The 15,952-nt window shown below is 40.2% G+C and overlaps 1 protein-coding gene across 1 annotated transcript in view; it reads left to right on the top strand.

The window, feature by feature from the left end:
- The window catches only part of tec (tec protein tyrosine kinase), a gene marked incomplete at its 3' end in the record, with an annotated part of 32,735 nt that extends 16,783 nt beyond the window's left edge, over positions 1–15,952 (top strand). The window contains exons 6-18 of the mRNA XM_079257858.1: positions 269–309; positions 391–602; positions 2,334–2,399; positions 5,281–5,335; positions 7,047–7,129; positions 7,310–7,443; positions 11,327–11,401; positions 11,480–11,651; positions 12,014–12,230; positions 12,341–12,405; positions 13,903–14,021; positions 14,104–14,261; positions 15,857–15,952. Coding sequence (XP_079113984.1) covers positions 269–309; positions 391–602; positions 2,334–2,399; positions 5,281–5,335; positions 7,047–7,129; positions 7,310–7,443; positions 11,327–11,401; positions 11,480–11,651; positions 12,014–12,230; positions 12,341–12,405; positions 13,903–14,021; positions 14,104–14,261; positions 15,857–15,952 — 1,493 coding nt within the window. The remainder of the gene's footprint in view (positions 1–268; positions 310–390; positions 603–2,333; positions 2,400–5,280; positions 5,336–7,046; positions 7,130–7,309; positions 7,444–11,326; positions 11,402–11,479; positions 11,652–12,013; positions 12,231–12,340; positions 12,406–13,902; positions 14,022–14,103; positions 14,262–15,856) is intronic.

Raw genomic sequence — 15,952 nt, 5'->3', positions numbered from 1 at the left:
CCCATTAATGACAACTTTCTGTAGGCCAAGAGTTGCCAAACTTTTTTAGCCATGACCCCCAAGAACACATCTCAGTGTTTGCTTGTATTTTTACGTCATTTGTTCATCAATAAAGTTAGTTATTAATTAAAGTTGCTTTCTGGGCTGAATATCAGATGAAGGTCAAAAGGTTGCGATTATTTAGTAAAGACTACATCAGTAAGCACGAAACAGAAATAGAAAAACAAGTTTTCTGCTTCACTGAACGCTTCTGTTCCTCTTTTTCTAGTCACTAGGAAACCTTTACCCCCGATTCCTGGGGAAGAAAAAGTGAGTAACCGCCACACGCACACACACAGATTTACGAGTAATGCCCCAAAACCCACCAATACATCTTCCTTTCTCCTGCAGCGACGCCCTCCTCCTCCTGCCCCCCCTTTGTCCGAAGTGTACGAGGAAGAGGATGCAGACAATGATGACGACAACGAAGATGAGGAGGTGGTCGTGGCTCTTTACGACTTCCCGGGCGCGGAGCCGCATGACCTGAGCCTGGTCAAAGGAGACGAGTACGTCATCCTGGAGAAGAGCGACGTCAACTGGTACAAAGCTCGCAACCTGTATGGGTGAGTGTTTAAAACGATGACGCATTTATCATGAAAACAGATAATTAGATCCGATTCATAGTAATCTAAGATGAAGTGGAGGGTTTTAAGTGCAGGTCTGAACGTCTAGGGGTTTGTTACAAACACAAAAATGGCCAAAAACAGATTTTAGATTCTTATTTCTGACTAAATGGAAACATGCAGTATATAGGCTTAAAAATGAAGTTATTGGGGTTATTGGCTTTCAAACAGGCCTTTGCTATATGTTTTTTATTGACATGCTTTCTTAAACTAAAATCAGTATGAATTACACACATCCAGGAAAAAACAGCAGATTTGATGGAAACTACAAAACAAGAAGCAAGTCAATTAAAGGTCCAATTAAAGGTCATGGGGGGAGCTGGTACCTATCCCAGCAATCATTGGGGCGAGAGAAAGGTATACCTGGACAGTCCATCACAGGGCCTCACAGAGAGAGAGAGACATTTACCCTCACTTCTAGGGATAATTTGGAGTGACCAATGTCTCTAAAGATCTTTATGGCCTTTCTGTTTGAGCCTCCTCCTGCCGAGGATTGAACCTGCGTTCTTCTACCTCCTTCTAGTGCTAACCACTACGCCACCATGCAGAGATAATTTCTCATTAATTACACACAGATACAGATTATACACACAGATAAATCTTCACATCCATGTACATTTGGTGGCACATTATCAAGATTTCTTGTGCATGAATTCTTTAACTTTGCATTAATTTGACTGTTCCACTTACTGGACACGACTGATTTAGTAACTAAAGAAAGAGTTTTGTGACGACCAGGAACTCACCAGGAGGACAGACTGAGTGGCTGCTAGCTTCCGTATTACTTACCACTGCTTACTACTGTCCTGCTCCCTTTTTTATGCTTTATTTCTTTTGTCATTAGCTGCATTTTCATTAGATTTTATCAAACAGCAACCTCCGGCAGTGAAAAGTGAAACCTATGCAGAAGTACATAAAACTGCAGTTCCTACTTCATCCACTAGGGGCTGCAAAACAGAGCAAATCCCCATAGACTCCCATGTTAGAAAAGATCAAATTCACAACAGGAATAAACATGTTTACAGCCTGGTACAAAAACCCATTTTCGGTTTATAGGTCAGGTTTATAGGTCAGTGATTTTTTTTCTAACTTGCCCGTTTAACAGAAATTTAATCTCGAAATTTGGCATATTTAGGGGCGTGTCCTTTTGATTGACAGGTACCCGATCTCCCGCTTCAAGTTAGAAGAACGTAGAACTGCAGTTTTTAGCCGGTTAACAACGTGACTTAGCTTTAGTCTGCTTACCTCCGCTAGCTGGTTAGCTCCTGTTAGCTCTTAGCTACTGGCAGATCGGTGTTCGCTTGATGTCAGTCATGGTGGGAAGATGGTAGGAACTGCCTACCGAGCTTCAATTCAGCTCTTTAGAAACCTATGGGTGACGTCACGGAGGCTCCGTCCATCTTTTTATATACAGTCTATGGTTTTTATCAAAATAAAAGCGTTATTTCTAAAAGCACAGATTTGAAGGAGTTTCCGTTGAAATCCATAGTTTCCAATAAAATGTGGTCCTTCGTGAAATGTGAAAGTTGTGCGTAAATAGTTCGATTGACAGTTTAATCTCAGTGAGTTTGTGACAAACTGCATATATAATGAGGTTTGTGCAGTGACCTTGACATTTAAATCTTTACTTATGCATGTTTCTGTGTTTGCTTACGGGTTTGTGTTTCGCAGTGAAGAAGGCTACATCCCAAGTAACTATGTAACAGAGAAGACATCTGGAAACCTGGAGCAGTACGTGTAAGTATTTTAATAATTTCTCTGGTAAAAGTCTAGTTGTTAATGTCAAGGTCAACTTTATTTATATAGCACATTTCCAAACAGTAACACTGCTGAACAATATAAAAGAACACACAGAAAACAGTACAGTAATACACTATTGTAACCACGAATTTAAAAATCAGTAAACAATTCGGTCTTAAGTTAATAAAGAGTCTCTTTTAGCCTGAGTTGAACGCTTGTGCAAAGAAATAGGTTTTAAGCAAAGACTTAAAACTGTCAACAGAAGTCGCAGCTCGTATGTGCAAATGGAGATTATTCCAAAGTTTTGAAGGGAGGACAGTACAGGAGTGATATGTTCCTGACGTCTCGTCCCAGTAATAATTTCTCTGGTAAAGTTTGGTTGTTGCCTGAAACTGCCCTCAACCAGTGGACTTTTGGTCGAAGTTTGTGTGTAAATATGAAAAGACAGACATATTTTAGGTTAAATGTTGAATTAACATTTGTTTTTATGCAGACAAAAAAAAAAAACTGTGCACGTAACACAGCCGTGATTACAAACAACATCCAGAAGCAGAAAAGCAGCAGACTGAACTCTCGTTAGCTGAGCTCGTTTTAAAGATGATTAAAATCATGTTCAATATAAGTCTTTCCACTCAAGCTGCACTTCCTGTCATTTGATGTGCTTAACAGGAAGTGGTGGGATTATGCTGTACCACAGCTATTATCACTGACATTGTTTTAAAGACGCTACTTCTACCATCTCTACTTATCTCCTCTGGTAACGCTGGTGTTTGTAACATACAGTCATCTGTTATTTATCACATATGAGTACAGTTCCTGCTGAAACAACTCATAATGTTACTGTTTACAGAAACACTACATGTATTAGTGCTATAATATACTCTACTACTGATGTATTTTACTACGTTGAATGATTGCTTTTACTGCCACAAACTACACCTGCAGGACTGAAGTATGAAAACAACCATTGTCCTCTCTGAAGTGTCAGAAGTCGACCTGATTAGGAGGGTGTGTGTTGAAAAGCTGTAAGGGAGGCTTGATCATGTATAAAAACTCACCGACAGCTTCATCAGGTCCATTGTGCGCGAACTGCAGGGCTACTAAATTAGATATTCAGGTGGGCCAGATTTTAAAATAAAAAAAATGATCAGAACCAGTAAATAAAGTAAGAGAAAATAAATCAGTAAAAATAAATAATTAAAAAAGACATTTACATTTTGAAAAGTAAGTAGTTAATTAATTTTTCTATTCTAAATTCAGTCCCACATGAAAAGGACGAATGTACAAAACAAAATAATGAAAATTCCAGTCAGAGCCTGTTTTTCTCCTAACTTTTAACATAAAAAGGTAATTTTAAACTAAACTTCTCGATGTTGCGCCTCCTAACATTATAATCTTTAAACACTAACACGCACTCATTGCATATTAAACACATCAGTTTGGCGCTTGAATGTGACGGCAAAATACTTATCAGTCCAGGTGGGGTTAAATCTGCGATTTTTTTTTGTTAATTTCGCGTTTTGGGAGAGCGACATGCTAGCTCGCGCTACTCTACAACTTCAAAGCACAACAACACGCGCTGGGGTTGATGTTGCTAGGCAACCAAGTGCTGCATTCATGGTCTGCACAACTGTAGGATTGTAGGCCACTTAATCAGCGTAGGAATGACTGAAGGCTCTTGATTAATATCTTTATTCTTTACATAAGCTGGGCCATATAGAAGTTGGTTCTGGGCCGCATGTGGCCCGCGGGCCGCCGTTTGAAGAGGCCTGGCGTACTGTGTTGGATCCTTATTTTCATACCTGAATTTTTGGTGTCTTGGATTCAGCAAGTTGTTGGTAAAATTCCTCAAATACTTTGCTCCATGTTGACATGAAGCATCACACAACACATCACCATGATGAGAATCTCCCGTTCCACCACATCCCAAAGCTGCTCTGCTGGACTGAGATCTGGTGACTGTGGAGGCCGTTGGAGGACAGTGAACTCATCGTCATGGTGGAGATGATGTGAGCTTTGTGACATGGTGCATCATCCTGCTGGAAGTTTCCATCAGAAGATGCTACACTGTGCTCAGAAAGGGATGGACATGGTCAGCAGCAGTTCAGAGTTCACTTCAGCGTTCTGACCCCGGTCGGTAGCGTTATCGAAGTTGTTTACAATCGTCTGAAAACACCAGAAGAAGTAGAACATCAAAACTATTAAGTTTTTTGTCATTCTCCTCAACTTCTTTTGTGTCTTCTTCAGCTGTTTTTAATTTGGTGATTTTGCGTCATCTTCCTTGCGTCTTCTTTTCTGCCCTGATTTCTGGTCGTATTGTTTAATTGTCTGGAAGTGGAAAGCCAAGTAAGCTTCTTGATATTTGACCAAATTATTGCAAGAGATAGACAAAACTATCCGTCCGTCAGTGTGTCTGTCTTCGTAGAGCAGGAATGTGCCTTTAGAGTGTTTCTGGTTGTTTAGGTGACAAAATTGGTATGTTAAAATGAAAACAAATAGACCAAGCATAATTTTTTATTTCTAACATATAACACAGTTACGTCTACGCTACTTTAATTTTCTTACTACAGACATAGTCATTAGTTCACATATTTCAAAACAAAAAAAAATTAATCTTAGTCAATTTATGTTTAAAAAGTCCTAATTTAATCAGCGAAAATAAATTATTAACAAATATAACAGTGAATCAGATCATTTTATCATCTGGCAGGTTGAGTCCCTCATTTCTCTGAAGAACACCTATAAAAACCTGATTTATTCTGGTTGATTGGGTTTGGTTCGGCCACTTTGGGACTTTGCAGAGTCAAACCTCCATATGAAGCTGACAGATGACTGGCAAGAGCTTCATGCTGACGAGATACATGTTTGTTTCTTCTAGATGGTACAGTAGACAAGTAAACAGAAACAAGGCAGAGGAGCTGCTGAGAAAAAAGGTTGGTCTATGTTCTCTTTTGTTTATCTTTCACTTTTCAAGACTTAACCTTTATTGTTTTCCCACATTTCAGTCACAACTTCTTCCATTTACTGTACATTCACATCAGGACAGTCTGCTGGACCTGGTCCGATTGGGAACTCGGCTCAGTTGTAGGGGGGTGTATTCATTTAGACCGAGATCGTGTTCATGCTGCACTTTAGTCAAACGCGCCAAACCATTACAATAATATATCCCCATTCCCACCAAAGGTGGCGCTGCACTAGTATTTAGCAAACGAGAGGATAAGACTGAAGAAGAAATCTCTGTGAGTTAAACATAGAGACAAAACTATCACTGTTTGCGTTTTTTTTTTTTTTATTGTGTCTTAAGTATACTGCAAAAATACACTGCAACAATGGACGCAGTATGAACAACAGACGAGACAGAGGACGCTTAACGCCATCGCTATGTATTTACCCACAATGCAATGCTACGCCGAATGCAGGAAGCAACTTTTTATTGTAGTCCGCTTCCTGTATTTGGTCTGCTTGAAATGGACCAAGACCTGTGTTTGTAGGCGGACTGAGTCCACTTCTTTGGTCCGAATCAGAATTTGTTTGTTGCATTCACATTTCCCCAAACGAAGTTTGACTTTCCGAGCAAACGAACTCGGATTTGAATCAAAAAGGCTGATGTGAACGTGTCCTTAATTCTTCTAATCTCCTTGTACTTATTTGCATCTGCATACACTGCCTATTCGTGCTCGATGATTATTAACATGGCTTTTAATATCACCGCTTCATAGTTGCTAAGTTAATCTTGTTCCATCCACCAAGACCAGTGAATACATTCTTGCTCTCAAAGCCATGAAAACAAGAAAAAAAACATTTTCATCTAGTCCGTCATACTCCACAAGAAGCTTAGTTTGCAAGAAGGCAGGGATCACTGCAGGCTACAATGTCTGTCTTTATGTGCAATGAACCCAGTTATTTCATATATCCTCATCCGCGTTTGCGTGTTTTAACTCAAAGTTGTAAAAATGTTCGTACTTTCTCCCCACCTCAATCAGCTGTTTTATCAAAACAATCCGTTTTACCTGCAACAGCAAAAACGCGAAGCGGAACTTTCTGCTTTATGTTATTCTGTGTTTAACACACCAACCTCAGATGTCCGACCAGTCACACAATACATCTCAGAACGCCACAAGAAAAACATTCTGCAAGCCTGAGTGCTGTCTTCAGTCACGTCCGAGAGAACATGACGTAATTTTCTCCTCGAGCCTCGAGAACAAGAAGTGTGATCGTTGTACCAAGAAAACATTACACATTTGCAACACAACAACCAAATAAGTTAATTTTTTTAAATGCATACGTTTTTTGCAATTAATTGTTATTAATTTGTTAGCGTCCCATTAAAACAAGGAGATACAAGTCAATACGAAACACACAAATATGTTTTAAAAGGTGGTTTTAACTACTCATTAAGGGAGATTATGGACTCCATGAATATCATTAGTCAGACAGACAGACCTGTCATGGAACCGTCTGATTTGTGGGCTGTGTTCATCTTTAGTCACGTTGTTGGGATTCAAACTACACGATCCAACATCCATCGATCCAGATGTTTACCTTCATTCTGCAACTGTCCAAAACATCAGCAGCAGATATATGAGATGAAACAAAAGATTTCATTATTTTCATCCTGTTGTGTCTCTGTGTCGCCCCCTGCAGGACAAAGAAGGATCCTTTATCGTCAGAGACTCCAGTACCCCAGGAGCCTACACCGTCTCAGTTTATGTCAAGTCTTTAGCAGGGTAACATTCTGGTTTTTAACATGTTTTGTGCTTTGCAGATGATTTTGTATAGAACCGTTAAGAGACTGAATTCTGGATGAAGTCAATGCCCCCCTGATACAGACCTGATTCAGTGCAGCAGAGGACTTTAGCTCAGGCAGGAAGCCACAGGTCATCTCATCGCTGTTGTTGTGTTTGCAGGGATGGGAGTGCAGCTATAAAACATTATCACATCAAGGAGATACAAGGCTCACCCAAGCAGTTTTACCTGGCTGAGAAACACCTGTTCAACTCCATTCCCGACCTGATCGAGTACCACAAACACAACGCAGCAGGTAACCATGTATTGTTAAGAAAAAGGTAAAGCTCACCTCACCAACGGAGACTGGTTGATTTTCAAGCTTTAACTGGAAAACTACAGACTTGTTCCTCTACGGAGCCTAGCATCAAGACATGGTTGAAGCTGAGACCTAAGTGGTTGGTTTGAACTAGGGGGACAGTAACTGTCACAACTCGTCCTGTCAAGACTGTATATAAAAAGATGGACGTTGCCTCCGTGACGTCACCTGTAGGTTTCTGAAGAGCTGAATTGAAACTCGGTGGGCGGTTCCTACCATTGCCATCTTGGCAGGGCAAGGGCATGTTGTCATCGTGGGAAAATACAAATATGGGTTAAGAGGTGGAGCTGAGAGGGGGGGCTGTGAGCGTCATGGTGGATGATTGACATCAAGCGAACTCCGAGCTGCCTGTAGCTAAGAGCTAACCGAGATAACAGGAGCTACCAGCTAAAGCTAAGTCACGTTGTTAAGCAGCTAAAAACCGCGATTCTTCTTCGTTCTATTTACTTGAAGCGGGAGATCGGGTACCTGTCAAAGGACACGCCCCTAAATATGCCAAATTTTTATATTAAATTACTCTTAAACGGGCGAGTTTGAAAAAAATTCACTCCCCACAGTTGTCATGAAGGTAAACCTGACCTATTAAACCTAAAATTGATTTTTGAACCAGGCTGCAAACATGTTTATTTCTGCTGTGAAGTTGGTCTTTTTAACATGGGAGTCTATGTGGCTGCTCTGTTTTGCAGCCCCTAGTGGATGAGGTGGGAACTGCACTCTTATGCACTTCCATGTAGGCTTCACTTTTAACCATCCGAGGTTGCTTGGCAAAGACACTCATTTCTCACTGACATCACATGGGGAACGATGGCAAGTGGTTCACCGAAGTCAGTGGGATAGTGACCGTATCTGAACAGCTGGACACTCTTTAAAGTGGAACTATTCTGTGCATTTCAGGCTAATTTATTTTTATTTCTGAGACCAGAAGGGCTGGGATTGATGGAGTTATTGTCACAAATCGCTTTATTTACTTCAGACCGACCCTCTCTGTAGGCTGTCAGATCAGCCTGTGGGCAAAAAGAGTGGATTGAGACTCTTCCGCATTAAGCCCCGCCTCCCGCCACTGCACTACATCGGGAGCGCGCACCGCACCTGCTTTCACCGCCATTGTAACTTCTCATAAACAGAAGGATTAGGCTAATATGAACTCAATAAAAAAAACAAAATACAATGTCAACACATAGCATACAGCCCTACATGTTGGAACCTGAATCAGACCCTGAAAACGAAGTGGAAAACAGCAACCCACAGCAACGAATGCAGCAGGATGTCTCTCTTTGGTAAACTCACCAGCCATCGTTGGAAATAACTTTATCCCACGTTTTCCACCCGCCTGATGTATTTGTACATGCCCTTGTTAACCAGTAGAAGGTAACCAATCACCGAACCTTATCCCCCGGGACGTCACAAGGATTTCCAAGAAGAAAAAACTCTCTAAAACGACGCGTTTTTCGTCGTCATGGAAACCAAATGGAGAAAGTGCTGGAACTCAAACTCAAACATGCGTTTAGGTGATAAAAAAAACAGTGGCGTTCACATGTCTGATGAGGATTCAACACTGTAACACTGTAGAAAGCTCAGAAAACTTAAAATACCATAATAGCACCCCTTTAAAAACCCTCCAAAAGGCAACAACCAGGAGACATCTTCATCAGCTGCCCAAACCATCTCAGCAGATTCTTTCCAAATCAGAGCAACAGCAGCTTTTTACCCCCCCCCCGATACAAAATGACACCATTTTGTTCTCAAGACATCACCTGGGCATAAGTTTTGCTAATATTCTTTCTGAGAAATACAATTCTGAAACATCAGATATTTGAAGTGAGCGTGATTAATGCGGAAAAGCAGGAAGCAAAAAGTTGTCATTTCTGTTTTTCCACTTATGCAAAAGCCTGAACTTGGTCAATGGATAGATTTTAGAGCTGGTTGAGGTGCGAAAGAAGTATGAAATCTATACAACACAAGTAAGGCCCTGATCATTTTTCAGTTTTTAAAGCTTATAGAAGAAGGAAGTTACTTGGGAAATTAGCACCTTTTGTTACTTAAGTGTAATAATTATGAATCGAAATTTTGTTTGAATCGAGAATCGATTCAGAATCGACTCATCATCCCAAAAATCGGAATCGAATTGAATCATGAGTTGTTCGATTCACATCCCTATTTAATGGGCTGGTTTTCTTTCTGTAAAAGTCCACCTTTCGCCGTTTTGTACCAGACGTTCCATGAGCAAAAAACGACAAAGAAATAAGTATTTTCGTCAGTCAGCATCAAAGTAATAGAAACATCTGTTGATATCAGAAAAAGCCGAGACTACTTACAGAGGAGAGCTGTAGGTCTCTGACATTCCTCATTGAGGCATGTTTGGCAACTCCATTGAAAGCTTTGAACGTAAGGTGGGCTGATTTAGCCGCTAAAATCTGATAAAAGATGTTTTAGGCCTTGTGCACAAGTAGCAGGATATCCCACAAAATGAAGACATTTCTCTCCGATTTGGTCTTTCATCCACGCAAAAACACAGATTTATGCAATTGAAAACTATTGACTACTGAAAATCTGTGAATACGCCATTTGCCTGTGGACATATATCACCAGAGATTTAGGTTTTAAAACGTCACCATCTGAGACAAAAATACTATGACGTCATGTGTGGCCTTTATTTACAACAGCATGGACATCCTCAGAAATGTTGCCGTTATCCATTGTCCAAGTGCCTTGCGTTTGTTTTTACACTGCCGTCATTACCATTCCACGTAGACGACCAACGGTGAAGGACGACTTTAAGGTCAACTATTTTCCACCACGTTTGAGACATGTTTTGTGGAAGTGGCATTGTGAGATGGAGGGTTATTCTGATTGGATAGAATTAGGGGCGTTACTGCCACCTAAAGGTTTGATATGCTCATGAGTGTTTGGTTTTACAAAAGCCCAGCTACGTGTGGACAAGGCCTTAGAGGCTTCTTAGGGAGGTTTGGGTAACTTATGGCAGTCTCTAATAATTCTCTTTACTTCAGTTTCCTATGTAAGCCAGTTCCTCTCAATTTAACAAATAATCTGTGTGAAAATACAACACAAACTAGAAAAGCACTCAGAGCACAAACCTCCATCAAGGCCTTTAAAACGTTCCTGGATCCAAACCGTCATCTAGATCACCACCAAAATGAAATCAGTTCTTGCTTTTCACATTTCCAACAACTCCTGAAAATTTCATGAAAATCCATCCATAACCCTGTTGAGTTATCTTGAACACAAACAAACAAACAGATGAATGCTGTCTTCGGTAGTTATGAGCATATGTGAGTGGCAGAACTTACAGAAAGGGTCTGTTAACCTCTCATACATGTTTATGGACTGTGGTAAGAGACAGGTTTACACAGCCAAACAAGAAATCAAGGGGATTTTTTTCTTTTAAATTTAAGTCCACATCTACTCTCAGAAACAGTTCAGTCTAGTTTTTCAGGACCTTTTCTGAAATCTGCTTTCTGAGTTAAAGGAAGTTATAGTCATACAGCTACATGCAACCACAGCTGGGTTTTAACTCTATAGCTGGGTTTATCGTCACAAATCATGCCTTTTCCATTTCACATTGATGGTATGTGAGAACTTTTTTAACCTTTACCTTTTTTCACATCTTTGTTTCCCATATAAAACCGATTGTCTTTTGATTTGCGCAAAGGTTGTTGATACAATGTCATATTTTTTCTATTTCTGCATATGCTGAATGGTTGTATTTTTACAAAAAAAAAAAAAAAGCATGAATTTAAAACCTGCTTGCAGATTTTGGTAGTTTGTGTAAATATGTCTGTTTTTATGTCACCTGCATCAGGTCTTGTGGTCAGGTTGAGATATCCTGTAGGAAAACAAGAGAAATCCGCTCCATCCACCGCTGGTTTTAGTTACGGTGAGTTATAACGATTCTCTCAGTTTTTTACCTTCAAACATCTGTGATATTTCCATCTGATAACGCTTTGCCCTTCAGAAAAGTGGGAGATCAACCCGAGCGAGCTGACCTTCATGAAGGAGCTGGGGAGTGGCCAGTTCGGCCAGGTCAGGCTCGGCAAGTGGAGGGCTCAGCACAAAGTGGCCATCAAGGCCATCAGGGAGGGAGCAATGTACGAGGAGGACTTCATCGAGGAGGCCAGAATCATGATGTAAGGAGGAGGATGCTATGTTTACAAAATGAGGAAAAAAAATGGATGTAAAGAGATTTTTAAAAGAAAGAAAAGAGTAGTTAGTAATGTAAACCTCTGTTGCCCTCTAGTGGAGGGAGTTTGGTACTACAACAATTAAACCAGCACAATCAGGATTTAAATGATTTTATCAAAAGATTTACCCATAAACTGTAAGATATTACTGTTCAGCTTCACCAGATCTACTTCTTATGCTTTCAGAGAGCTTGTTTTATCATCACATCATCTGCTGGAGTCCAGTTGGACGCCGGTCTTGGCATTTGAGAAGCTTTACCCCGAAAAAAAGGTTATATTTCTTGCTTTGTTGTCTGTTTCTTTTCTAGGAAACTATCCCACCCCAAGCTGGTGCAGCTGTATGGAGTGTGCAGCCAGCAGAAACCCATCTACATCGTCACAGAGTTCATGAAGCACGGCTGCCTGCTGAATTTCCTCAGGCAGCGGCGGGGCAGCTTCAGCCTGGAGTCCTTGCTGAGCATCTGCCTGGACGTCTGTGAGGGCATGGAGCACCTGGAAGCCAACGGCTTCATCCACAGAGACCTGGTAACGTCTTGTTTGTTGGACTCTGAGGCCACATTAAACCCACAGGGGGTTGCTCGTCACAGTCAGGCAGCTGAGATGTAAAAATCAGATTCTTTTATTTATCTTCAAAGGCAGCCAGAAACTGTCTGGTGAATGACACTCTCGAGGTGAAGGTCTCTGACTTTGGCATGACCAGGTAACTATTTAACTCTAGTATCATCATTCATTTTCATTCACTCACAATGACTTAAGGCCCATTTACGCTGGACGCAGAAGACAGATACGCAGACTGATGGTTTTGTCCATCTCCTGTGTCAGTTATGTGTGGTTTTCCATATTTTAAGGGAGCTTAGCTATCAGTCACATGACACAGAAAATGAAGCAATACCTCCAGAAATCCCGGAGGCAGTGTTGAGTTGTATAGCTGGCATGCAGCCAGTGTCAAAGAAGAAAAGGAACAGGAAGACGTTGATGCATAAACAATCAAATAAAAAGCACCGAGATACAAGCTGCATTTCCATTACACACCTAGAATTGTGCAAATACTAAATTTCGCAATAAAATATTGGTAATGGAAACACCTACATTTCGAGAAAAGTCTCGAATATCACTAAAAGGTTTTTACACTCATGAGGTGGTTTTTCAGACGTCTTGATGTAGAAATATATCATAAAAGTGTAACGAAATCACTTTTTTCGCATTTAGGTGTCCAAATATTTGGGAGAGTCACAACCAGTTTATTTCGGGTAAAGATGGCGCCATGTGGGTCAAACGACAGCAAATTTCAGAGTTTTAAATAAAGAAAATTAGGGGAAAAAGCTTCAAAAAGCCGTAGCAAATTCCCACCTCTCAACGCCCTGCCTGTGTGTGGTGGAAGAAGGGAAGGAGGGGGGTCCGGGGATTTAGGTCCCGAGGCAATCGCGACTCCCTCAAGAAGATGAGTCACCAGCGGCACGAGGCATGTCCCCGATTCTCGGGGCCCCCGAAGGCCAGGACAGGCCAAGGGCAGCTGTTCCAATACCCACGGCCCTCAGCAATCCCAACAAAAGAGCCGCCACCGGCCCAAGAAGGCACCAACAAACCACATGCAAAAGTGGGGGGGGGCAAGGAAGGGGAGGGGCAGCAGAAGGAGAGACAGACCAAGAGCCCACCGTCCCCACACCCCCACAAAGTGCTCTCTTTGGAATATATGGAACTATAAGATCTTTTATGTACAATGGAGCTTGGTCATGGAGAGCTTTATATGTGAGGAGAAGAATTTTAAACTTTATCCTGGATTTAACAGGGAGCCTGTTAATAATGAGCTGGACGAGATTTTACGAGAACTGTGGCTAAACACCATTCAATGGAAACACCTGCAAATCGCAACTGTTTGTCGAAACTTTCACTTTTATTTAACAAAAAATCTAATGGAAACGCAGCTAGGGAAGAAGTTGAGAACAGCAGCAAACGTGTGGTTTTTTTTTCTTCTTTTGGTGTTTTAGACGGTTGTAAACATGGTGCATAACCGGTCTCAAAACATTGAAGTAAACTCTGAACTCACCACTGCCCCCTAGTGGATGTACTAATTTAACAATTACAGCAACATAAAAGATGCATGGAAGTATGAGGGCTGTGACGAACGACAATGTTTGAAACTTATGTAAATGAGCATAAATGGGTGTTTGCAGTCACATAAATGCTGCCTTTGCAGGTATGTGTTGGACGACCAGTACACCAGCTCATCAGGAGCCAAGTTTCCTGTAAAGTGGTCGCCTCCTGAAGTGTTTAACTTCTGCAAATACAGCAGCAAGTCAGACGTCTGGTCCTTTGGTGAGTACGGGTCAACATCCGGAAGTCCGCATATGGATTCACCCCACCGCCAGTCTCATTGTTCTGCTTTTGGTGTGTCCAGGTGTGCTGATGTGGGAGGTGTTCACAGAGGGCCGGATGCCGTTTGATCAGAGTCCCAATCACGAGGTGGTGACGTTGGTGTCTCAGGGTCACCGCCTGTACAGACCCAAGATGGCCACGCCTGCCCTGTACGACATCATGCAGATGTGTTGGCACGAGGTCAGAAAACACACACCTCATCAAACAAAGAAATAAAATCTAGTAGATTTGTTTCAGAAAAGCTTTAATGTTGGACATTATGAAGAGACTTTATGGGGTTTTTTTTCACTGAATTTTAAACATCAGAAACTTTAACTCAAATCATGACGATACAATAATTAAGACTAATAATTTATTTTAAAAAATTTACTTTTTCACAATTTACAGCTTTGATTTTGTTCAAGATTTTTATTTTCATAAATTTACAACTTATTTTATTTCAGTATTTTTAATATTTTACATTCTATTTATTATAACAATTTTAAAGTTCATAAAATCGGTAACTAATTTTATTCAGGTATTTGTTTTATATTTACCTCAAAATATTTTTATTCTCATAAATGTGCAACTTTAATGTGATTTATTTGTTCTGATTAGGTTTTTCTTTTATTCTATAATTTTTTATTTCAAGATTTTTATTAAGATAATTTAGCAAATTTATTTGTTTAAATTGTTTTTTTTTTGTTTTTTTGTTTTACAGATTTTTATTTTCCAAAATCTTCATATTTAATTTCATTTAAGTGTTTTAATTATGATTATTTTAAATTTACATGTTTAACTGATAAACAACTTTTTACTTGACGTTTGAACTAAAATTTTAGTCCTTTTTTAAATTTTAGTTATTTTATTTGAGCTTCCACCTTTGGTTTATGTGTCATATTTATATATAATATTTAAAATAAAATTTAAATATCTTATGAAAATCTTTTCATTTCCATATAGTCTAAGAACTTAACTTTTTCCTATTTAGCAAGTTTTGACTTGGTTTTTTAATTTTTCTGCTAATTTCTCATCTTGATGTTTTATTATTTCATAATTATGATACTATTCTAGTAAATTTAGCTGTATTCTGTGTTTATTCTCTGAGCTGTTATGCTTTCCAGTAATACCGACTTTTACTTACACTTTCTTGCTTTTATTATTCTGATTCGGTTTTCCTTCGCTTGTCTTGTTCATTAGCTGTTTGTCATCAAAGCAAACATACTAAAATAATCAGTGTTTTACAAGTTCAGGCTTCTGTAAACTCAAAGCTCAGTTGTCTATGTCATTTCTAACTTTTATATAAAAGTTTCTTCTGCGAGTCATCAGCTGATACGGTAATTATTAGATGTTTATGCTGAACTGAGATCCTGAGCGTGTTGTTTAAACATGGGAGAGGAAGGTAGAGGTTAGAAGTCCAGCAGTAGGAATAACTCCTCTGACTGATGTCCATGTTGAAGCTTCCCGTGCACGGATACAAGAACGTTGTATAAGTCCTGAAAGGTCAGGTTGTCTTGAAGATTCTGCTCTAAAGCAAGAAAACCTCCTTTTCTGTCCCTGCAGTGTTTTTCTGACCAAATTAGGATGCTCAGATATTTGGGCTGCAGAGACCCGGTGGACATTTGAGGACTGATGTACAAAATATCTTTTTCATGTCCTGGTTTAACTGCTGGAGAAGAAAAAAATCATTCAGGGACGTAAAGTCAGCAGAGCTCAGTTCGTCCTTAAAAGATGTTATGGCTGAACTTTAACATAATTCCTGTTTACACCGGTTCGTGTCCTCTTTCCTTCTGCAGAAACCAGAGGAACGTCCGTCCTTCTCTCAGCTTTGCCTCATGCTCTCCGACACGTTAGAGGAGGACGTCCTGACTGAAACCTCACCAATCAGCTGA

This window comes from Telmatherina bonti, assembly GCF_933228915.1.
Source record: "Telmatherina bonti genome assembly, chromosome: 18".
In the NCBI taxonomy this organism is placed as follows: Eukaryota; Metazoa; Chordata; class Actinopteri; order Atheriniformes; family Telmatherinidae; genus Telmatherina; species Telmatherina bonti.
This window is presented reverse-complemented; position numbering and strand designations above follow the sequence as displayed.